The following is a 25,582-nucleotide window of genomic DNA, read 5'->3' as shown; positions in this document are numbered from 1 at the left end:
GTTCCACCACTGCCACAGGGAGACGGGAGCCTAGGTGTTGAAAAGTGCAAGGCAAAGCTATCTATTTGTCTACGATACATTCTAAGCCAAATGCTAAACTGTAAACCAACATCAAACAATGAGGAAGATGACATGCTTAAACACTGCTGAAGCAGAGAGGAACGGCACTGAACGGAAATGGAAAATTTCTTAAGCTAGATTAATGTATGCTGCAAAGCTCTTTATGCCATCTGGTAATAAGAGCAATAAAAGACCAATATGGAAGAGTGAATAAGTTCAAAAAGTGATCAAGAATAAGAAACTGGCATACGAAAACAAAGATGGCATCTGTTACAGAGAATGAATGGAAATCACTTCTATCTCATACTCAAAGAGTAAGAAACGATGAACCGAAAGCCTATTTTGATAACATACTGTCCTGGAAAAGGGCTATGCCAGGACATCTTAAAGCTTCTGGGAGACACAGCTGATAAATTCACATGATAATTCCAGTCTCCATCTGGCAGGTGAAAGAGCCATTGCCTGTTCCAGGGCTAACCGCTGATCCACGCAAGCTTGCAGCCTCCCGTCACAACTAAGTCTGTTAGGAGGAACGATACCAACATAACAATGCAAATGTGCAAATACTCATCAACAACTAAGACCATGGCCCAGTTTCCCACAGTATGCTGTCCTGCCGGAGACATTTGGTATCCTTTTACTCTAGTAGGAGGGAGCATGGCTGTGTATCTCAGCTCCAGTTGCAGAACAGCAGTGACAGGGGAAGCTGCAGCTCTCCTGTGTACTCCTCACAGCTAATGCAAAAGCTGTTTGAAGCCTTGCTAATGGTCTGTGAGTGCAGGCCAGAGTGAGGGCGAGAGCAGAGGAGAGATGCGCAGGAGAGGAGGTACTGGATTCGCATCAGGTGGCCTACATTTGAGGTCTAATTCAAAGCCTGATGAGGGTGGGGTATGAGCTTCAGAAAGGAGACCTCTCAAAGCAGGAGGACAGAAGGTGGCCGGAGGGGAATAATGATGATTGCAATTTTCCTGTTGTCTCCCATACATCTTTGTTGGTGATTTTCTTTGAGTAGCTCCACACAAGAAGCTTGCTTCAGAAAGGGCCATTTCTCATATCCGGAGTGCTGCTCCCAAACAGCGCATGTATTTGAAAGAATTAACAAACATATGGTCCAATTTGTAAATGATAAAAAGATAGAAAACCACCCCTCCCACCCTCCGCTATGTCTTCTACTTAAATCTGGAACAAGTCCCCCGACTCCCACCCAGAATAGACAAGAGCAGTATCTAGTCCTTTCTCAACCAATTTCCTCTTCTGCTATATTGCTGAAGGCATGATACACACAGCCTTGCACATCTTTGCTTTCCCATTAGTTTGTGACTCGTCACAAATTCAGGCCATATTTGTGCCTGTAAACATGACTGCCAGACCACAATCTGTAGGATCTGCAGTGTCATGAATTAATCTAGTCTGATCTGTTTGCTTTACCAGCTGTATAGGAAATTCTCATACACTGTCTATAAAGTCATTGCACATTATATCATTTGAAATTCCACTTGTATTCACATTTAAGCCTTTAGCTTAGATTATCTCACTCACATTTATTATAAAATTTTCCTTGCCCCTCTGTTTTTTCTGAAACAATCTCATTTTCTGCTGTTGCTCTACTCCCATTAAAATAACTGGTACCTTATCACGTTTTTCTACTTTCATATTCATATCTGCACCTGAAAAATCTATGTTATGTTGACAAAGACCTAAGTCCAGCTACACTCACTGGTTATTACACAATGTGACACAGCGATATGTAACATCTAATGAGAAAGACAAACGCCAGCAGCAGAGTGAAAAAGTGAAGACAGCACAGAGCCACACAACAAAAGGAGCAGGAGCCCATGAAGATAAAGAGGGAAGTTTTAGTACTGCTTTCTTTTGTGTTGACATGTATGTTTCTCAGCAATCTTCCTTCCAATTGAAACCACAACCAGAGTGAAGTGAGTGGTATATTTCAAAATCAAATCATACACTCAGGATCAAGCAGGTCATAAAGGGCCTTGTAGGCGACCAAAACCTTGTGGTATATCCCACAGCAGTGATCAAGACTTATAGAAGCTGGCTCTTCCATTGAGCCTGTAGAGGTGACTCTTCCCCTCAACCATAAGAAGCTTTTAGTTTCAGGTTTATAGCAGCATTCAGGTAGAATTGAGTTTACAATCCCAATTTTCAAAAGAAATTACATCCATGAGAGAGATTTTCTTAACCTCCACATGCAGATCACCAGATTCCTGAAGAAAAATTCAATTTAATTCATTCCAAAATGCAGAATACAGCCTTTTACCTTAAATATGCATGGAAGACAGGTCATCAGGCAGCAAATAAAAAGCAGCAGCATAGTGTCCAATGCCACGGGAGTACCAACTTCTCTTAATCTGACAAAGAACTAAAGATCAAACATCTCATGATTATGTGTTCTTCTAAGCAAAATGGTAATTGACTGAAATGTATACATTATAAGCAGGCAACATTCCCATAGGAGACCCAGGGTGACAGAATTCTGTCACATAATCAGTGACATCAAGCCCCTACTCACTTGGTTTCTTTCCTAAAAAGACTCAGCATGGGAAAGCTCTCACCCTCCATTGACAATATATAGTTTGTTTAGTCTTTCTGTTCCCCCTCTTCTGTGCTGGTGTTCACTGTCTTTGAGTGTGACTCCATAGAATAAATATAATACAAAACCAAGGACATTCTCTGTTTCTCTCTGGAAGACTATATGCTCCAAGACTACATCCTTCTAATGTTTTCTCTAATTGCTCAGGGAAAAAAAAGGGTTATAATCTCAAAAAACATCTCTCACCTTGTCTTGACAACAAGGCAAAGTATTGCCAAAAGGCAAGGGTCTTGTTTTATTCCTGGTGTTTCCTACTAGTATTAGCTTCAAGTACCCTGTCTTCAACGAGAGCTAAAGGGGCTTTTCTTTTGTTTTCCTAAACAAGCACTTCATTCTTATCGCATCGGACTTATTTTTAGAATATTTGAACAGAATATCTTTAAGTTGTCAGTTGCTACTGTATAAATAGAGGTTGCTAAGGAAGGAACAGTAGCTGCTTCCTTAAGCAACAGTAGCAAAAGAGGATGAAACAGCAGATGATTTTTTAGCAGAAACAGCAGACTAAGAGCAGCAGCCCTCTTCTACTGCAGTATTTCACAAATGTAGAAATGCCATCCACTAAAGTCTTGATATTTTAAGTTAGAAAAATATAGCGAATCTAGCTCAAACTGGCACATTTGCTAGTGAGTATAAGAAGGCATCTTCCCTGCTTCTGAAATTCATCCCCTTCTCATTTTGTAGCTCTTTAGTTTTTCTGTCACAGTTGTAGACGTGTTTAATCTCTTTGCTAGCGTTATTTGCCTACTTCAGATCAATCCTAGGAATTCACAACTCAAGGATCTCACATTGAGAACCACATTAAAGATTGCCAGCAAGGCTACAAGTTCCCTGTAGCTGCAGAGAGTATGTATTTAGGTATAACATTGTTATTTAGGGAGAGATTTGTCAGAAAAAGGGTTTGGTTTCTTATTTTTATTTATTTATTTAGATCTGAACATTGTCAGATGAGAATACTGGTGCAAAGGATTTGGTTCTGGGGACTAAAACTCTTTACTGGGGTTTCTACTGAAGCCCCATCTTCGAGGATGGATTCAGTAATTTCACAGTCGCAGACTACCATTGTGCCCATCCTTACTCTCTTTCAGAGCACAAGAGCAGTCCTCTGCACCTAGTTCACTACTGAAGCCACTAGCAGGTGCATAATTTAGAGATTATTATTCTGCTGATGTGATGACTTCAGAAGCTGGCTGCTGCACGTTGTTCTGGCTGTAGTCACTAGGGGAAGATATTACAACAGTAAAGCTCCTCCGGAAAAAAAAAAAAAAAAAGGCCTGTCCACACAGGGGACAATTCAGGACGGTTTATCTGAATTAGCTAGAGATTTGCTGTGGATTACTCAGAATCATATAAAACCTCTGGGGGTATACTTTTATTCAGAATTAAATTGTCCTAACTCAATTAGATTAACTTACTTCCAAATGTTTTACACAGCTAGTGATAACAGACTAAGAGCAAAAGACATGTAAGGGTACCTAAAATGGTCTGCCAATGAACACGGCCGCTCTCCCCTTATACCTCATGTATATCACATCTCACAGCAAAATGCAGCATCAAGAGCTGACAACTGGAATGGAAGAAATTGACTTCAATGACATGATAGACAGAGAACTGGATGTCACCATCATCTTCAGAAAAAAAATAGCTGGAGCCTGGGCACTAGCCAGTTGTATTGCTTCCAGCTAGAGCGACCACCTGACATGCCTGGATCATGATATCCTTTTAAGCAAGTGGAAGCTAAGCATCTTTGAAGCTAGCTTTAATGACATCTATCTTACCACGAACTTGCGTGGGACAGTGTTCATCAGACACTGGGGACAGGTTTCATACAGGATATGCTGCCTTCCTAGGATGAGAGAGAGAGAGAGAGAACAAGCTCCAGTATTGAGGAGGGAATCAAGTACCTAATCCTCTGTGTTAGAAGTGGACTGGGGCTTCACAATGAGCAGCTGTGAATACAGGCAGTTTAGTATAAAAAGAAAACCTATTAGAGTCATACCTTGGCATGGCAATTCAGCGAGTGCTGAGGAAACAACGAGGCTTATCACACAGTTACCCTAGGGCTTCCAACTCCCACTCTGATAGGAGTATTTCTGGGGTGTTTACAGTTTCCTCTTCCCAGAATATCAGGTCAAGCCTGGAAACCCTAAGGACCTTTTTCAGCCATTCTCACACAGGAGAGGATGACGAAAAGGCAACACTGTGTTTTAGCTTGCACAACCGTAGACATGCAGCAGAGGTTTGAGTGGGTGGTCAGACTGTGAAGCTTTCCTTTGTGGAAGTCCCTGAAAACCAAAAGGCCCAGAAAGTGGAGGAGAAGGTCAAAAGCTGAACCCATGACAGGTCCCCATTTATTCGGCTTTTCAAATGAGAACTGGGCAGCTGCTGGCTCCAGCTGCAGTCGTGCTTATAGTATACTTCAGGGCAAGGGTGTGGTATCTTGCCTGATCTGTCCAGTTTCTCAAAGGTACTTGAGGGGAGATGAAAAGTGCTGGTGTACAGCAGGGAAGTCTGATGTGTTGGGGTTGAGTCAGCTGTCAGAGGCAGAGCCTGGTGAAAATGCCCTTGGTGTGCTTGGAGGGAGGTGCTGCAACGCTGAGAGTTCTGACGGTCTGCTCACCCTTCCGCCTGCAAATGCTTCTGAGTGTCCTCAAAGCCAAGGCTATGCAGATGGCCAGGGATGTATTTGATCAAAACAGACTCAGGTTATCTGTTCCTAAGACGTAGTGCACTGCACTTTCTGCATGGCAAGCCTCAGAAATACCAAAATTAGACTTCAGAAGAGTATAAAAAGCTTTCTGCTAACATAATGTGCAAACGGACTGTCGTATTCACTGTGATCTTGGACACCAACAAAATTAGAAGGCAACAGCAAATAGCAAGGAAAACTGCAGCTGAAAAATGTCAACATTATCCTCTTTTAATACGTATTGTTAAAATGAACATTTTTAAAAGCTGAAGAGATGTGAGCCCAGATGCTATCACCGTATGTCCTATGCACTTCATGATTACGAACAAACAGCAGAATACACATAAAGGAATCTAAAATAGTATGGATACGAGCCCAGCTGGTGTCCCCATATGCCTTATGAGTTCCATTTTTAGTAACATAGCAGCATATAACATTAGAGATGCTTCTTAAACATCTCATAAGTAGAGTGGAGCTGTTTCACTGAAGTACAGGCAGAAAAGGTCCACAAGGATCCTAAAACCAGCTGCATTCAAAACCACTGAAATGGTTCAACCACAGTGTTTTTATTAGGAACCACTCTGCACCAGAATATTCCCTGAATGAGTGATGATGCTTGCTTGTCATAGGCTCCTCACTGGAATTTTTTTAAAGGCAACCACCAAAAAGCCATTTTAGTCAGAAAATGCCAATTTACTTTTGTTTTGGCAAACTGTTCCTACTGAAAGCTTTTTTGGGTCCAGAATGGAAGAGCAAAGGCCTAAGCTCCAGGGCAGCGGAGAGGCACAGGCGTGGGAGAGGTAAATTCTTACCACTTCTGAAAAATCAATCAAAGTAAAGTCTGGAGCTTGGCCAATCCACATCCCGGGGAGAGCCCTTCACCAACAGGCTGTGGACTTTTCTGCAATACAGTTCTTCCCCTCCTGCTTTTCAATTTCACCAGAACCACCTCTAATGGAAAGTAGTTAACTGTGGGGATTCCTGAGTAATTATGAAAATATATCACCAAATGTAGTTGATGTAAAATCATCATTTCATTATATGTACACTATCAACCAAAATATATCTAGAGCAGACATCTAAAAATAATACACTACATATGAATGAAAAATTATTTTATTTAAAAATACATTATACAGCAGAGTGTCTCTCTTTTTGTTTTCTTACTGCTGGTTCACAGAGATAATATGATAAATTTAACCCAAATATTTGACTGGGAAAGATCCTGAGAGAGAAAGAGACCAGTTACAAGCTGATGATATACAGTACACTGAAAAAGAGTCATCTCTTTTAACATAAAAGAATCTCTTGGTAATCTTATAAATCAGATATAAAAAATGTAGGTTTGCTACCATGCAAAAATGAGTGAAGATTTCATTTAAATCTGCACACAGAGAAATCATTAGTACCTTGGACCCTAAATAGCTAGACTAAGAGAAGGGTAAGTGTGCCTAACATGGTGATACAAACTTTGGACCTACTACAATTTTGTAAACACAGTTGATAGTCTAATAAAGGTAGATTTTCAGTCACCTAAGTAACATTGTTGTAGCTAAGGGCTCTATTCTAGGACTTTCCTCCCCACCAATGTATTTGTTTATTCTCTCATTCTCGGCTTAGCACAATGACTTCATGAGATATGCTCTATTGCACTCACAGATGACTTGGCCTTGCCCTGTTTATCAAGGACTATTTAGGTAGTTGCATTTTAGAAAAAGCACAGGTCAAGATAAAAAGTAAAAAGCAGGTGTTGTCTGGATGACTATGTGGCAATGCATTAGAATTCATCATAGAAACTATATACCTGATTCTACATCCTTGGTTCAAATGTCTTCTAACAATGATTAATGCATAGGAAATACACTGCATTGTGGAAAATTTAAGGCCTAGAATGTTCAACAGCCTGCACTGAACATTATTGTTCCAATGTGTCTATAATGCCAGCATTATATCAGCTGTTGCCAGATGAAAACTTTCTGGCAGATGTGAAGAGCATCTTCAGCATCTACAATACTCAGATCCATTTGGTGCTCAATTTTTATACGACAACTTCACTATGAATAGTCAGCGAGGCTGTCTTTTGAAGGGGAGGTTCAATTTGATTATTCACAGCGATAACAGAAACATGATAACATTGCCTGATGTTGAAGAAAAATCAATTCATCAACACCTCACAGACTGACAGTGGATTTTTTAAGAATATGGCCCTGAAACACAAACAGAAACAGAAAGATTTGTAGAGAGAAAGTCTGCCCGTCTTGGTCACTTAGGCTGCAGAAAATTAATGAGGCCATTTAGTTTTTTTCACAAGAGCTCCAATATGAAAATGGAGAGTAGAAACTCATATGCACTTATCCCACTAAGCCAGTGACCCTCTTCTTATCTTAGCATCCATTCTCTCAGCATAATATCAGTGTGTACAACAAATATGAGAAGATGCAGGCTTCCTTGAATAATTTGTTTAAACAATTTATGAATAGCATGGCCTCCCACCAGATATGCTGAGCTAAGAATGGAGCCCTTAACCTTTCATGGGATATCATTAGTAATAAAGAATATATCAATGATCAAACTTTCTATATTATTTTCATTTCTTTTAACCTAGATACATATATATCATCCAAGACATTCAAGAACTACAAAACAACAATTCAACTACAATTATGTCAGGAAAATATCCAAATAAATAAACTCTTAATTATGATACAATACTTATTACAGTAAAAATTGGCATTTTTTTCCTCTTCAAAAGCAGAAGCACCAGTCTTACATATAACATACTGTTTGAATGATATCTTACATGGAATACGGCATAATACAATGTGCAAACAGCATTTTCATACAGAACATAATATTTGTCTAGTTTTTATACACTGAAATCGCCTCAAATGGAAACAAGTTCATGCTGAATTAAAGATGGAGATTTTAAAAATCGAAGTCAAATCAAAATACGAAGTACTGTTGGAATAGGTACATGAACCATTAAAAACAATGAGAAGCCAAAACAGAGGGTATTGTCAGATAATTAGTGCTCAGTTTGTCCCATTCCATTCAAAAAGTAAACAGTTAATATTTTTGCTAAAAAGTAAGGTGACGTTCTAATATTTAAGAATTCTTCAAAATGTTGGTATCATTTTAATGATGTAAAAATCAAGTCAGAAATAGGACTTCTAAAAATTTCTTATTTTTGATACACTGCAATTATCGTGTGTGGGCTGTGAAAAGAGATGAAGTCCAATGGAGTGAATACACATCAGCGTCAACATCATGTGACTTCTGCAAAGGCCGTGATGTGGTTCTACAAGTTAAAGGAAAAACAAACAGATAAAAACCCAGAAACCGTACAGTTAGACATCAGTTGCCGTTGTGAAAATTTGACTCTTGTACTAATGGACAGCCTTACGCTTGGAAACTATTGCAGGATGATGTAGATAAAACTGGTTTTCACTGCAGTGCTCTCACTCTCTCTCGTAGTAATTCGTTAACTGCTGAAAGACTGGATATGTAAGTATGCTGAACAAAGTAATTAGCTGTGATGGTTCTACAATATTTTAGTTTTAGATGGGGTTTTTAAAATTAAGTAACAACGTGAATAATTGAGAGCTGTACTTTTATTGCTGCTTTATTCATAATTTAAAGCAAATTTCCTAGAAATTAAAATGACAGTTTCTGATGGATTATAATATTCTATTTCAATGTTAATACAATTTTAATGTTGCATTTTTTTAAAGATTAATTGCTCCTCATGAGTTTGATGGCACAGAATCCAGTAGCAAAACGCTACAACAAAACTGCATTCAGCAGTTCAGAACTCATATTCAAAATTTCTTTTTCAGAATCACTACACTGTCCTCTTCATTTGCAATGTTATTCTCTTCCTTCCTTCAATCGGCTGATTCTTACAAACACGAAGATGTGTATTAGAGTATGAATATCCTGCATGTGACTCTCCACAGTAAAAGTGCAGCATCCCAAAGAGCTTTGCTACTTTTTCATGCTCTAAGCTAAGCAAGTGCCTCTGCAAACATTTGGTAGATGAAGACTCAATTGCACAGTGACGTGCAGGATCCAAAGGAACTGTACCCTTGACTGCCACCATTTTTTATAAAACATGCAATATGTAAAATTAATAAAGGGAATCTTGATGTTAAGCCACATGTTTGTTCCCCAGCACAAAAACGCACAGAGGGAAAGAATACCATGCAAAGCACTGCAGATTTCTCTCATCACCCTGGAGCAGACCAAACTCAGAAGTGAGGAGGTGTAAGCTGAAAAGGAAGGAGGGATGTAGATAACTCACAGAGAGTGGGATAGATCTCCCTTTTTTGCTTAAGGGAAGTTGTTCTAAGTCCTTCAGAAAATCCCTTATCGCACACCATAGGAGGTGCTGGAGAGAAATAGTGGCCACCACACAAGTTTCTGTTTCTTATTTCTTATTTAAACTGCCTGGATATTTGTCTATCAGTCTGTGCAGGAGGGAAGGCAGGCAGGCATCTTTGATTTTCACATTACAGAAAGGAATTTAGAAGTACCCTGAGTGAGAGCACAGGAGAGCTGCCTCTTATTCCCTGCTCTCCAAACAAGGCTGGCAGCTCTGCTCCCTCTCTCACTGTGCCATAACTGTACTGCGTCCAGGAGGAGGAGCTCTCTTCGCCCTCCCCTATAATACGCATTTTAGCTCTAGCAATATTCTTGCTGTATTTTATGACAGCTTTCAAAAGAGAACACCACCAAATAGTAAGCATTTATGTACATTCTTCTCCAAAATAGAATTAATATATTTTAAACAAATAACAATGATTAAACCATAGCCAGCAGATTTTTTAAAACCATTAGGGAAAAAAAAAAAAGAAAAGAATCGGTGTGTAACTTTCTGTGAAAATGTTTTCAGTAAACAATATTAGCAAACGTCATAGTTTCCAGATTTTGATTCTGCAGAAGAAAAGCAAAATCAGATTTTCTAATTAGAAAACAAAACATTAACATTTCAAAGCATTTTATAGTTGGTTGGCCATCTTCTGCTTTCAGTACAGGAAAGATGATACATTGGGCAACCTCAATGACTCTGGAGTTGCTGTGAGGCTATTATGACATTTTCTTCACAGTATTTACTCTACTTTTCCTTATTTAGGCCTGAAAATTATCCTGTCAACTTAAACCATCATCAGTCTAAAATTATTCACTTGTTGATAAGTAAGATGGTTTAAAAATGAGGGATAGGAGGAAAAAAAATTCCTTGTTATTTATTCTAATTAATTCTTTCAAGTCCTGCTACACGCTATCTGTTTCTCTAAGCGACATACATTTGTCTGTGACGCAGAGAACCGAATGCTCTTTCATGTGGCATTAATTCAGGACTGAATAACTGTTACTTAGGAAAGGAGAATGTGGTTCACACTCCTGCCAGCTATACTTCCAAAATGAGCAGGTCCTTGGAAGGACATGCAGAGCATGGGATATAACAACACAGAGGAAAATCCTGCTTCCTCAATAAAACCTTAGAGAGAACTGCTAAGCTGTCGATTGTGGAGCTATTGATTTGGACCCTAGTGAAGACTTGTCAATGCATTTCCAGTGGACTCAGCAGGGTGATGAATAACTAGGTCAAAATTAATCACTCGCTGATGGCAAGAATCACTGATAGAGGTTCATGCAACTATCTGGTTATTCATGCTTTTTCATATATTATCGTCTCAGGCAAAACTACAAACAAGCCTTGCTGAGACTCTTTACAGGAAAAAAAAAGAAACTAACAGCATCCCTCTTGAATAACTGCATTTCAACCCTCTTTACTATGCTCTTTCACTTCTGCTTAGATTTACTGTGACAACGTTCGGTGTGAGATACTAACCACTGCCAGCAAACAGATTCACAAAGATGCAGGAGACAAGCAGAAAAGCATGCACAAGACCTCAGCTTCTCCAACTCCATGGGAAATGATTTACCCTACAGTACTCAAGGCAATTAGAATATGCTGAGGGTCTGCTCAACGGCAGCAGTTTCACAGACAGGCCCACCAGCTTTTGCATCATTCCTTCTAAACTGACAGTATCAGCTTGGTGTCAGCACCACATGAACAAAGCATGCTTCATAACCGTGCTCTCACACCACTAACAGAAAAATCAAAGTCAAAGGCTAAGCCTTGAGTGCAGGTTTCTGAGGAGAAATGATCCACATCTGTATATCTTCTGTTAAGATTTTAATTAATTACTGTTTATAAGCGATTCTATACTGTTAAAGCATTGAAAAAAAAAAATCCATGACAACTGTTTTGTGGTTTGCAGTTTTCATTATATCTATTAAATACTTTCTACCTGAAATTTTTTTGTTCTGCTCATGAATACAGTTAGAAATATTCAAAAATAGTCTTCATCCTAAAAAAGATTTTTCTGGTTTTGAAAACAGGAATTTGAAAAATTGTTTGTAGTCCTTCATACAGTAGAGTTTGTTAAACAGAAAAATACTACTGTAGTAGTTCAGACAAGTGATAATTTATCATACAGCAATAATAATGTTATCATACAATTCTCTGCATCAGCAAAGTATATTCTATGCTTTCCTTGTACAAACCACATTTTTAGAGAAAAGAATGAGTTCAAGTGAAATTCCCCATTTAAAACACTGCAGACCTGCACAGAACGCTGCCGCCACACTGCATCTGCCTTTGCTTCAATTCCACACACAAACACTCATGTGCGCTCTTGCGCACATACGTTTATTGCCTTATACGAAGATGTTCAAAACGGTCCGTTCCTGACATCCAGGAGAAGAACCTAATGATGCGTGCTTTGAGGGAGTTTCGTTGCAAAGGATCTTCTTGATTGTTACTAATACCTTGATTCTGTAACATCTACAACACATATATTTGAGCAGGTCACACTGAATATATTGTTCCATTTCCTATGTTTAGGCATTATTTTATTTGAACATTAGATGTGGTGACCACAGTTTGCATTCAAACAGAAATAATTCTTGTACAATCGCCGAGAAGTAGATTTAAGCAAAAGAGTAGGACATGAATGCAAATTCAAATGTTTGACATTGAAAGAAAATTGCTTAGGGTCTTTCATGAGCTGCCTCTCCTGGGTATGTGTTTCTGAGTGTGAAACAATGTTGCATTATACCTCCTTTTACATACTGTATTATCAAGAGAGAACCATTATGACCACAGAGATACGAAAACCTGCCTGTAAGCTAATGAAAGCACATGGACTCCAGTCAAGCTGTCCTGGAGATATACATACATGTACTAAAACACTGTATGGATACCTATGCACACTTTTGAACATCAAGCACAACAGTATTTGGACACTTCTCAACTACAGTATTTTGAAACAACAGAATCGACACAAACCCTCTCCCCCATTTGCCCATGGTATGATGAGGTAAAACACCTTTGTCATTTGTTGTTAGCCTGTGAGCTCAGTGACAGGTCATCAGTCTCCCCGGGGAGCCCCAGGGACCACACCGCACTCTCTAGGCCAAGCTGTGTGTACACAAGTGCACAGACCAATGAAAGACCTCTTAGTACCAAAATGCTTAGACCAAGGAAAAAGCAGTAACACCAAGAATTAAAATTAAAAATACCCTTTTCTGACACTGTGAAAAAGCTGGCTTATGTCTCGTGAATAATCAAGATGAAGTAAATAGAAAAAACATTATACCTTAAAAACAGAAAGTGAAGGCTTCCCTAGCCTTAAAATACTATCAGAATCTTACTATACTTACTATCGTTAAAACGTTTTATCACCACCATTATCTTTGGCGCACACACAACAGAACAAGAATCATAGCGTCAAACTCAACAAGATTTTTGAGACAATTAACCCTGATAGTCACTAGCAATTGGTATGATAGGCAACAAGAAAGTCACATATTGTGAGAGGAATTCAAAATATTTATCACCATTAAACTTGGCGGGGGGCAGTGCAGGTGGAGAGACCCTAAACTATCCGTTTCTAGTTCACAGTCATCCTGGAGATTCAGTCCTACGGGTGGAGTACGAAAAACCTCATTGTAACAAGGAACAGTGACTGTGTTTGGGAACATGGTTTGGGCATTGCTGACAGAAACAGCACTGTGAAGGAAGGCCAAGCAGAGACTTTGGGGGATAAATGCAGCTTAGCTGTCAAACAGAGCACTGTAAGGAACTCACTATGCAAATAAGTAATACTGAACAGCTACAGAAAGCACTGATGATCAGACATAGTAATCATCTCATCCCACAGGAGATCAACCATAGTGCCTCTTCTAACCTAACACTTTCTTCTAAAATTTCTTACCTCAGCATTGCATCTACAGCCCCAAGTAGTTCTAAAATGCTCCATGTTCCCTTTGTACGTTTGTATTGGATTTTTTTCAAAGCCAGAATACTTTGGGGGGGGGGGGGGGGAAAAAAAAAAAAAAAGGCTAGTAGACTCAGCAGCTACTACAAGACGTGTATGAGCCCTCTGTAAGCCCTGGCCAATTTCAGGTGACTTTAGCATGAAATAGTGTCAGTCTCCCCCAAAATAGAAAAACAAAAAAATAGTCTGTGACTGCACTGGGTGCAGCTGAACTTTAAACTCTTCCAGGTACCACCCAGAATATCCCTATTTCCCAGTAAGTCTTACAAAAGAACAGGAGTCTCTAACCTTGACTGTGGGAGGAAGAGATCCTCCTCTCTGTAGGGGAGTGCCAGCTAATCAAGATACAAATTGTCTTGTAAGAGATGAAGAAGGTCAGAGACAGGAGAGAAAAAGAAGCAGATGGGTGAGTGATGAGGTTTCTTGGCTCTCATCCTTTTCATTAATTCTGAGGATGAGTGTAGTTAAGGTGAAAGCAGTAAGTCTGCATTGCTGAGCCAGCTCTGGCAAGCATTCTTCAAGGAGACACTCTGGAACTACGGCTTATTTGAGTGCATGAGAAGTGCATACCCATGCAGAACAGCTTAATCATCTGCATGCACCACAATTAAACAAAAGTGTCATGCAAACAGTGATCTACCCTTGTCATTAGCAGCAGCAGCAGCTCAATTCAGAATATTACAAGTACACTTACTCCTATTGAAGTGCACTTCCAATGTAGCTCTTGACCTCCACCAGAACTCAGGCAGTGACAGCACGGAGAGCATGCCAGGTATGCCAAGAGCATTCATTCTCCAGCAGGAAAAAAACACTGGAATAGCAAGTAGCAGATCTGGAAACATAAAAATAAGGTGCTTCCAGGTCTGTGTGATGCTCCATGTGCTTATTCATTTTTGGGTGAATTTATAACAAAATTGCAATGAGTGAGGTCCAATCTGGTAGGCATTTCTAATGAAGTCATTCTTTAAGACAGCACCTTTGAATTGCTCTCTCCCAGATACCCATAATGCTTCGTGCTAGCACTGCCTTAGCCCATGATAACTTCAGTCAGTCAGGATTCGTGCTACACTTAGTAGCTAATTTCTGACAGTAAACTGTCTTTAATACTGGCACAGAAGCTTGCAGATTGAGAATAAGGAAAAACAGATTTAAAATAAGCCAAATGTAAATGTATGTGCATTCAGAATACGGAACTGGAACAGCCCTAACTGAAATGTAGTGAAAAGTAACTTGCACACGGCTAAAGCAGGCAAAGGCAAGTAGCACACAAATTATTTAGCACCACTCTCTCTCTCCAGAGAAGAACAAAGGATGTAAAATAAGAACAGAGTTAAAAAGCAAAGACTAAGTTAATAATTCTTGTAGTGATGGTACTTAATTGAGATGGTTCAATTTAGACCTTAGTTTGACATAAGTACTATTCTTAGTGCCTTTTATTTAACAGGGTCTGGCTTCTATCTAAACTTCACATTGAACATTAAAAAAAGAAAAAAAATCCACAAAAACTCAACACCTAAAGCACTTACGTGTAAGTAACTTTTTGATCAATTATTTGCTAATTCAAATTTAAACTTTCTGAGAGTGGAAACAGAAGAAAGCATTTCCCAACAAATAGCAAAGTCCCCATGTTATCACCCTCCCATCTCACCCTGTCTGTCTAGAAAGGAGAAAGGCTTTGAAACATAGGCAAAGATGAACCCATACACTGAGACCTCACCAAGTGTGACAGCATCCTGCGGACAGTCCTCAATTTAATTATCTAGCGAGAAGTTCCATGACAGCAAACAGCTACCTTCTACTGCCATAGGAACATGAGTTCAGAAGGAAAGAAGCTTGTTCAGAGAGTCCTGGGAAGTTCACAAATGGTAGAGGTCAACTTCAAGTAGAGCATACATTACTCCTGGCCACCTCCCTCTACACTCTCCCATAGCTTTTCCCACAACATCTCAATCTTGCCTAGGCCAAGTGTCAGGAAAAGAACATTGTTTTTATCATTAGCAAGAGGGTATCAAATCAGGTAGAAACACTAAGCCAAAAAGACACGAGGTCTTTACCCCCAGGAGGGGGAAAAAAAAAAAAAAAAATTTCAACAGCCAGAGAATGTACATTTATTCCCTATGATGTCTTCTGAGCCACAGAAATGGCTTGTCTTGCAGGAGAGCCTAGCACATAAATAAGACATGTTCTTATTAACGTGGTATGTCCTAGGCCAACTGACATCCTTTGTTTTGACATTTTACAGAAAGTTTACTGAATGGATTATTTTGAAGATACACATTCATCATCTAAACGCTTGTTCAAGCAAATGAGACTCTGACCTCCTTATGACAAGGTATCAGCAGAAGTAGCTTAGACACATTTGGTTCAAAAAGGCCTGTTAGATCATTCTGAAAATAAATCTTCTTTCCCTTCAAGGAAAGGCATAACTAACCCAGGGCTAGCAGCAATTCTTACTAAAGACAACTTCCACCACTTCCAAGTGACTAAGAGACTGGGAAGTGGTTAAAAACATTTCTTCTTATGTTTAATACGAAAAAATATTAGGAGTAATTTGGATTTAAAAGAACGCCATAGAAACATACTTTTGGTGCCATATCCAGTGTAGACCTGTTTACTATCTTCAAACATGGGTATAACACAAGAGATTTTAAATAATGACAGATGAAGGTATTAGAAAAAGTAGAATTGCTTTCAAACTTCGCATTAGTAGTTCAACCTTTCCCCTTGGTAAAAATGCCTAAAATGTTCTCTTTATTTGGTTACACTACCTATTTTCAATGCTTGTTTGCTCATAAAATTGTTCAGACATAATCTTACCTAACACTTACACAGTACAATATCATGTTCAAAAAACATAAATTTTTATTACAGGAAACTAAAATAAATCTTAAACACATCGCGACACTTATGCAAAAAGTCTTGGCATACCCAGGAGACTACCACTAGCATGCAGCAGTCCAAAATCCCATTTTCTTTGGCAAGAGCTCATGGCTTTTGTATTATGTATGTTACTGTATGACCCACGTTACTCTCCATTATTACCATGTTAAGTCGTTTGCCATGCTAGCACAGCTGTCACATCCCCAGTGTTCCCAAGTGGGTGTTCTGTCCTGGAGCTAGCATGTGCCTGATGACAAAAGCCCCACAGCTGATCCAGAAGGGACTGCATCCCATGCTTTATACTAGCCTGAGAACATACCCTGAAGAAATAGTACAAACGCCACTTGTACCTAAATTGCATAACCCCTTGGGCTCCAGGGTTAGATCTTCTTTCTAAGCACTTCAAGCTCCATGGACTCTCCGCCAAAGCGTTAATCAACTTACTCAAGGAACACAAGGAAAGAGGGTCTTGGATCTACTCAGCCTAACTCCATGGACTCATCAGTGGCTACAACAGTAAACTGGACTGATATGTAGCAATTGTTCTTAGAGGTGACATGAAGAGTCTCCCAAGGACTGTCTTTGAATTAATTCTTCCCTTTTCTCCTTCGCTGCCATGTCTCCTTACTTTAAATCTGATTACCTTGGCACTCTTGTCAAGCTAGTTTGGGATCATCCTTCCAGGAAAGCTACACTTTATATAACTGTGTAAAAAAAGTGAGACATTACCTTTTCTAAAGGGCTTTCTACTCGGGGTATGCTGATGATGGGCATCTGGGCCATATTATCCATATGAGAATGTTCATGTTCTGGCTGACGTCCTCTGAAGTTATTTACCACACAAACAACCTAGAAGGGATTAGAAGATAAACTGAATAGCCAAGGAACAACTCATTTTTTTGAGCTTTGATCCTGACATCCATAATTAGGCAGAACCGACACCAGCTTTAGTCACAGCTTACAGCAGAAACACAGAAATATGAAGTTCATGTTTTACAGAACACCCTTAATTAATATTTCAAGACAAAAGATTTTCAATCAATTTACTGCTACATGCATCATCTGAGAACCAAAACCCCCTCTTATCTAAAAGCAAGTACATTACTGAAGCTGAATAATAGAATACCAATTATTAGCAGCGTCATGAACAGATCTCCAGAGCACATGCAGCAGAATACGGCAATAACCTTAAATTCCTATGAAGGGCCAGTATCACCTAAGTTTTGACCAGCAAAGACATTCTCAAATGGAGAGTGAGAAAGGGAGAATAAGAAGGCAAGGACCATCCCCAAGTTTGAACTGAACTCTAAACCTGCTCAGGGCAGCAGTGACTCTCACACACGGATTTAGGAACATGATATATACCAGTTTGTTAGTGTTTCTACCAATTCAGACACTCAGCCAAGCAGCAATGTTTGCCCATCGTATTTTCTTCAAAACACAACTAAATTTGATGTCATGCTACTCAAAGGAGTTTATGCAATATACATCACAAATTATAAGAAAAAATGCTGAGACAGATTTCTTTTCTATTCTGTTCCTTTTACAACTTTAGGGGAACAAACAGAATGGAAAAACATCTTAAAAAAAAAAATCAACAACCAAATATAACTGCTGGACACTTTGTGTGGAAAGGAACATTTGGAAGTGCAAGCAGGTATATTTTAAAGGAGTCCTAAAGCTGCCCTCACACTTCTGAGAGAAGTGAAAACACCCACCTCAGCCATCCCTGTGAGAGTTCTATGCCAAGTCAAGTCTTCAGATCCAAGATCTTGAGATCAAGACCTTGAGATCCAAGAGTCAAGCTCAAAAGTGTTTTCATGGGTAAAATTTCAAGGGCATATTTAGTACAAGCTGCCAAGCAGACAAACTTGCAGGCAGTAGACAGCAGTGACTATTCTATGCCATAGTCCTGCACTGAAGTTATCAGTGAAGGTGGTTAATAGATTAGCGGCAACTTTCTGACATAGACACTAGTCATTGTGAACTATGACTTAATGATCTGGTTTTGGAACACAGTTCAGAGAAGGAAAAGGCTAACCAAAGATTATTTTTATACAGAATAACATAAAATTTCAGTGTCAACCTGAATTAGCACGAAAGAAATTCAAAAGGGTTACTTTAAAGCCAGAAAAGAAATGCTATTTATTCTCTGACTGTGTAGGTATCACTATGCTGAATGTAATACTTTAACCATGAAGTCATAACTAGATGTTATTCTGAAGGATATACACTCGCTTAAAGTGGGGCTTGATACAAAAGTTATCGGTTGAAATTCTATAATCTGGTTTATGAGGAAGTCAAAAGAAATTATTTGATCAGTCCTTTCTTGACTTCACATTTCTGAGTGTATGTAAATATAACTAAGGAAACTGATAATTAATTAAAAAAAATTAGAAACACCTCTTTTTTCATTTAATTTTCTGAAAATTCAAGGCTACCAATTTTTTTTTTAAAAGATACAAAGATATACACTGATTTTTTCAAACAGAAGTTTGAAACAGACTTACCAAAAATACTGCTATAGATATTCCGATTATAAATCCTGCTATTACATCTGACCAGTGATTTCGATACTCTGCTACTCTGTTGATTCCAGTAAGGAAAGCCAAGCACATTAAACCCAAACACAGAACAGGTTTTGCAAGCCTTGTTCCTCTGGCTTTTACTGTGTTGGTGATATACATCTGAAAATTAGAAACGAAGAAAGTGTAAGACTGATGGATATCTCCCACTAATCGATGAAAAAAATCTCTACATTTTGTCTGAATAGACTATGTGTATTTGGTTTGTTTTTTTTTTTTAGGGGAGGGAGTAAAGAAATAAGAAAGTAGAGCACTAGATAAAGTCATCATACCCTTTTCCTAGGAATATTCAAAACCAAAAATTCAACCATACAGCAAAATTACATTTTATGTGAACCTGAAAAGCCTCCAAAAGATCAGGCAAATTAGACAATCCTATCCTATTATTCCCAATCTATGTATTTATTTATGCAGAGAGGTAAAGAGACTGATGTTTCACTATACAGTGTTGACAACAATGGAAAAAGATCTTTACCCTGAAAGGGGCTACATCAAGGCCTTGTTTTCATTAGCAAGCATCTGTCTTCCTCATACACAGCTTCTCCATGTGATTAACTAGAGATTTAGCAAAAAGCAGTGAAAATTGAACTAAATGCCAGTATCTACTTTTATAAATAACGTGCAATAGTTTCAACCAGTGCTGAACCAATACACCTCTGTACTTCACAGATGGTGACTGAGGATGTTGATTACCAATCGCCCCCAGCACACAAACCAATCTAAATGCAGAAACTTTTATGCATCAAACGCCAAGAAATCAATCTGCCCTGCTTGCGTTCTAACTCTCCTTGTGCAATACTACTGAATTAAAAGCATCGTCTGATGACAGAGCAGCTCTTCTGCCCTAAGGGTGCATTAGTGACTACTAAGTTTAAGCCAGTACTTTCCAAACTCTGACAGGCCAGTGGAAGAAATGAATACCAAATCTTTGAACTTCCATTCTCTTCAATCTTGGCATTAAGGTTGCTTGAAAGTTCCCTCCCTTGAAAAATTATACTTCAACTAAGAAGATTTTTGGAGACAAAAGTATTTACTTTCTGCAGATGATGTTTCTGCAATTAAACCATTGAAATCCCTGAAACCTTTATATTTAGACAGAGTTGAATTTTTTTAATTGAAGAATGCAAATATTTTCTGTGGAGTTTCACTACAGACTCCAAGTGCGCAATGTCGTAACTTTGAACGGCAAAGGGAAACAGATGAATCTGCATTGAAGAACCAGTACCTTTTTGGCCAACAAACGAGCAGTCCTTTGGGTTTTTTGTACTGTTTGAAACTTCGGCTGAATTTGCTGGGTAATCAGTTATGAAGCACTGCAATAATCCAGTCAAGAAGAAGTTTCAGAAGTGTGGTTACAGTTACGATAATTTAAGTGAAGGAAACAGTGGTCAGAGCTTGTTTGAAAAGAGAAACATCTGGCAGTAATTTCGTTCAAAACACTAGAGAAAGATCCATGGCTTAGAGGACGAATCAAAGCTTAAGCTTAAAATCACAGCAGAGTACTACAACACATACATCTTCAGTGTACCTTACGTGATGAACAGCAAACTAGTAGCAAGCTTTCAACTAATGCAGACAGAGCAAAGGTTTGGGGAAAAAAAGTTTCAGGGTGTATCTTCAAACCACATTTCTCCCCTCTTCTTCCTAGACTATTTCAGAAATAGCATTTCTCCTTTTGCTGACTATCCTTTTATCTTAGCTCCTTATATTTCTGCAGGCTCTCTTCAGTGAGTTACTCTTACCATGTGGAATGCTGACAAGACAACTGGAACTTTAATTTCCAGCTTTTTAGCCCCACTGGTTTTCTTCAAGCTACAGACAGAGCAATGCACACTGAGCTACTCAGCAGCCCTCTATTTCAGTGAGTCTCCTTGTACTCTTGGATACTACCACCATTATCCAAATTCACACTACATGTTAGAACATCTGGTGCTAGGGAAAATATTCTAATATTTTGAATATGCAGTAATATCACCAAATTTCAGACACAGCTTAGGTGAAGTTGACAGGAAGCTATACTGCATTTAATTCTGTATTGTGGCACATTAAATCAAAACAACTATTGAGAAGGAAAAATCAACTCAAAAAAGAGCATAGCTTGTTTAAGGTAGGTCTCGGTGATATATTTCAGTTATCTGTAACAGCTGGTCATCGCCCAAGAAGATGATCTCAAGTTTTATGAAGTAAAACACATTATAATACAAACACTTGATTCTGCAGTATTTCAGTCAAACTTCTACATTTTTAATTCAAAGCTAAACTGGAAAGTGGTCTGCAGAAAATTCTCAGGTTCTTTTTACAATCAAGCATGTCCTTCAAATCCCTACTCAGACAAAGTACTGAGTGAGCAGAAACAACGGGAGACTCACGCTATGCCTCACATGAGTAATAAAGACATCCATCTGCAAGTCCCTTCCTATATGTCCAGTCAGGATTGTCATGCCCAATTCATTATGCAAAGTAACCTGAATAATGAATAATAACAATAACCTCTTCCAGAATAGGTACCATTTCTATCTTTTCTTTAAAGAAAAGACATCACTGATGTTAAGAATAGTAATACATTAAAATATTATTAAAGAACCAATAGAAACAGGGTTCACTTCTCCTGAAACAGTGTAGCACAATGTCTGTGTATTTGCAAAACTCTACATAGCAAACATAGACTCTTTCAAGCCAGGGCTCACAGATGTCCATTTTTAAATCTGACTTCTTGCAGCTCTAGTACAATATATTAACACAGTCAACTCAGTCAAAGATCTGATTTGCACTACAAATAAAATATCGTTAAGCAATTGTTTTCTTCTTGATTCTGGAAGGAAAGTTATAAATCAGCAGAATCAGTAATTGACACAGAATAAACATCTTGAAAAGAAGACATGATTTTTCTTCTCTTACTTTTTGTAAATATTAAATGCAGTATCAACAAAGAAAAATAGCTCAGTGATTTAAAACATTAGTGAGAATGAATGACAATATAAATTTTTACACGGCTAAAGTTGTTTACTGAAAAGTCCATCTCAGTTCTTTTTAAGCACAGAAACTGGGAGAGGAGGAATCTAATTAAAGACATCTTTTAAATGAGTCAACAGCAAGACCTACAGCAGAGATTTTGTATGTAAGGTCAAGGACTGACAAAGTAGTCAGAATTAATTTTGCAGGCTGCACATTCTCCTGCAACATCAGATCAGCAGTGAACCTCCTCTTGAAGAACTTCTGCTATTGCTTTTCCTTTTTCCTGAAATAAGATTTTAGTATGAAAAGATATAAAGGTGATACAAGCAAGCAGACACACTGGCAGAGAGTCATATAAGGAGGTAGATGTTAGCCGATCATTCTATCTACTGATATTTACTAGATTTTCAGGAAAACACAAACATTTGACCTTCAGTCTTCAAGATGCTGGAAGTGAAGTCTTCAGAGAACCTCATAAATTGAAAGAAAAACTTTAATTGAAGTGATTTTGAAAATATGTATTTGAAAGAGTCAGAATCATCACCATCATCACCAAAGACAAACTACCTGTGAGGTTTCTGATATGACTGTCTCAGGTCATAATATAAAGAATAATCATAGCGTTGGCACTCAGCTTGTACTGGGAAAGACTGTCATGTCTCAAGTCTGACTCATTTGAAATACGTCCTAAATCTACTGCAAACAAAATCATTCCAGAACACATAAGAGGAGAACAGGAATTGTATGTCAAGTGCAGGACAAAGTGGCCTCCTGGGCTATGCTGCAAGCTCTTCCTAGTTGTCTTCTTTCAGCTATTTTTAGGCTCACCCATACAAATGTCTATGCACACAAGCACACATGTAAAAGGTCCCAGAGTCCCATTTTACTCAGAGCAGAGCTAGCCGTCAGGCTGGGTGCACCAGTCAGGAGGGAGGTTAAGTCTCCTAGCTGATTTCATCAACCTAGGGCCCAGGGATGTGGGTAGGAAGATCCCCTCTGTGCTTGCTGTTTCAGTCCTCCCTAAAGCAGATGGTCTGGGGGACTGACAAAGAGACAGACCGGTCCATTAGTGGGCAGAGAATAATGACTCATGAAGCGACAAGCAGAAAGAGGAAGGAATCACGCTACAGGCACCTATCCCAGGCAGCACTCCAAATATAAATTATCTCATGCTTTGTTTTGATTTTATAATGTGCTATCATTAAAGAAAGAATCTTGAACTATTCAAGTAATATAAGTAATGTTATATATGTTTCACCTGAGGAATGTACAACTTTCAATATTCATCATGCCTACATGAAAAGAGACACTTGAAGATCAAAAAGCTGAAAAAGTGGTGGGCTATAGTGGACAGTAGTCTATAACCAGGCTCAATGTTTAGTTAGGATCCTGTTTGACAATCTAAAAGCTCTTCAGCTTCCTTGATTAATACTTATTGGATCAAATTATTTCTAGAGCAAACCACAGTCATACTGTCAAACCATCTGGGCCTTTCTGCAACTGCCCACTGAAGATCTTTTAGTGCTTTTGAAGCCTCCTCCAGTTTTCTCCATAAGTTTTGCCGTAATTATTGATGACCCTACACAAAAACTGGCTTTCCAAGTCAGGGATCTGGTTGGCAAAAGGAAGAGAAAGCTCTAGAAATGCTGGACCTTACTATTAAGTTTCCCACTAGGAGCTACCCACAGTTCTAACTCTAAACAACTCGAGAAGGAAAGAGGTATCCTTCAACATACTAGGACCGTAAGATATACTCAAATATTAATTAAAGCTGATTCAGTCTGCAGAGGCTGTTATCTTGAGCAACTGAATTGTAATGAAGAATTGATTGACAAGAAATACCTAGAGGTCTTTAGATAAATCCCTAGATCAAATTGTAATGTTATTTTACTATCCAGCCTGAAAGTAATTAATACTCCCAATATATGAAGCCTATGATATATGCTGTACAACCAGTATCGAGCAATACTTTCACTTGCTGCACCAGATACTGAAAAGAAATTCCACTTTCCTAACACTGCCCCTGAAAAGTAGCCAAAAGAATCCCTTAATTCTTGACTTTCCCAACAAAAAATGGACAAAGCCGACTCAGTAAGGGGCTCTGCTACTCCTTTTCTTCCAGAACACTCCCTAAAGCCTATCAAAGAGAGGTCCATCATGCCTCTGCCAGCTGCCCATTGAGCAGGAGCCAAACAGGTACTTCAAGAGGAAGGAGAGGTGAGACAAGGCCTACACCTAAAGACTCGATCGAGGAGTGACACTGAGCAGCATGTCACCATGTTGCCAGCACTGTGACCCAGACTGCCTTGCTGTCTTTTCCCAGTGACTTATAAATACAGCAAACAGCAAAGATGATACAGCAGAATGCCAGGAACAAGAACCTTGCACAAAAGATGATCACAGGCCCAACAAAAGCACTGCAGAGAGGAAAAAACTAATTGTCAGCTTTACCTGCTAGCCCTGCCTGAGGCCATAGTTGAAGTCAAGGGTTCACAGTACAAAGCAACAAAAGCAGCCTACAGACCTAAGGGCTATGTCAATTATCAAGACGTTAAATCTGCTCCTCTGTCACCACAAATCTAAAGCAACTCTGAAATGTATGCACAGTTCAAACACAACCCTACAGACAGGTTGGCTGTCAGCTGCTCTTGTCCAACACAATATGAATAAAACAACAAAAAAGCAAAATTTTACAGAATGTATTAAAATTTGTCTTAAACTGCAACTAGCAGTGACCAGTCTCCTGGATCTGCAGCACCAAAGGACAACTGTTAGTCACAAGTCTCATATTTAAATCCGTTGGTATAGACTGACTAAATCTTCATGTATCACTTTGACATCCTACCAAAAAAAGACTCATGATTTCTCATTTCTATGTCTCAGCTGTAGGAAAAAAAGGATGTACGTGCATACTTGGCTCCTTCAAAATATACCTCTAATTGTCCAGGCTGTGTCAGCTTACGCTTATCAAAACGTGGCTTATACAATTATACGCTATATAATAAACTTGCAACATTTGCCTTAATATCTACATTAGCAGATGTTGTTCCAGCTGAGAAAGGGTGAATTGAAATGCTGATAAGAAATGAAGGCAGATGCAGTCAACTTAACCCCACTCAAGAAAAAACAAGCAAACAAAACACCTACAACAGTTGAGCAGACACCTAAGGAGAAATCCAGGTAGCAGCCATCTTGGTTAGAGATTCTGGAAAGGATTTAGAGTAGTTCATTTTGAAGACTCTGGTTCACTGGGAAAAATAAACCTAAAAGTCTGAAGATGACAGGTAATGCATCCTTGAAAGTGCCTGTGTTTGGAGCAGGGTAGAGAAAATGCCTAATCATACTGCCGCCGTTCAACATTTCCACTGCTAAGTCTTGCTTGATAGGTACTGAGAGAAAGTAATGGAGGCAAACATTACAGAGAGGTCTAAATATTAGCAATACAATTGTTTGAAAAAGC

General features: G+C 38.9%; 1 protein-coding gene across 1 annotated transcript in view; it reads right to left on the bottom strand.

Annotated features, from left to right (window-relative positions):
• Positions 1–7,819: 7,819 nt before the first annotated feature.
• LOC104159239 (lipid phosphate phosphatase-related protein type 5) overlaps positions 7,820–25,582 on the bottom strand; it is a gene marked incomplete at its 5' end in the record, with an annotated part of 23,200 nt that continues 5,437 nt past the window's right edge. The window contains 3 exons of the mRNA XM_009697090.1: positions 7,820–8,655; positions 17,312–17,431; positions 19,093–19,269. Coding sequence (XP_009695392.1) covers positions 8,623–8,655; positions 17,312–17,431; positions 19,093–19,269 — 330 coding nt within the window. The remainder of the gene's footprint in view (positions 8,656–17,311; positions 17,432–19,092; positions 19,270–25,582) is intronic.

This window comes from Cariama cristata, unplaced genomic scaffold (assembly GCF_000690535.1).
Source record: "Cariama cristata isolate BGI_N322 unplaced genomic scaffold, ASM69053v1 scaffold25623, whole genome shotgun sequence".
NCBI classification, from domain to species: Eukaryota; Metazoa; Chordata; class Aves; order Cariamiformes; family Cariamidae; genus Cariama; species Cariama cristata.
Note: the sequence above shows the minus strand (reverse complement) of the source record. Positions and strands in the feature narration are given on the sequence as shown.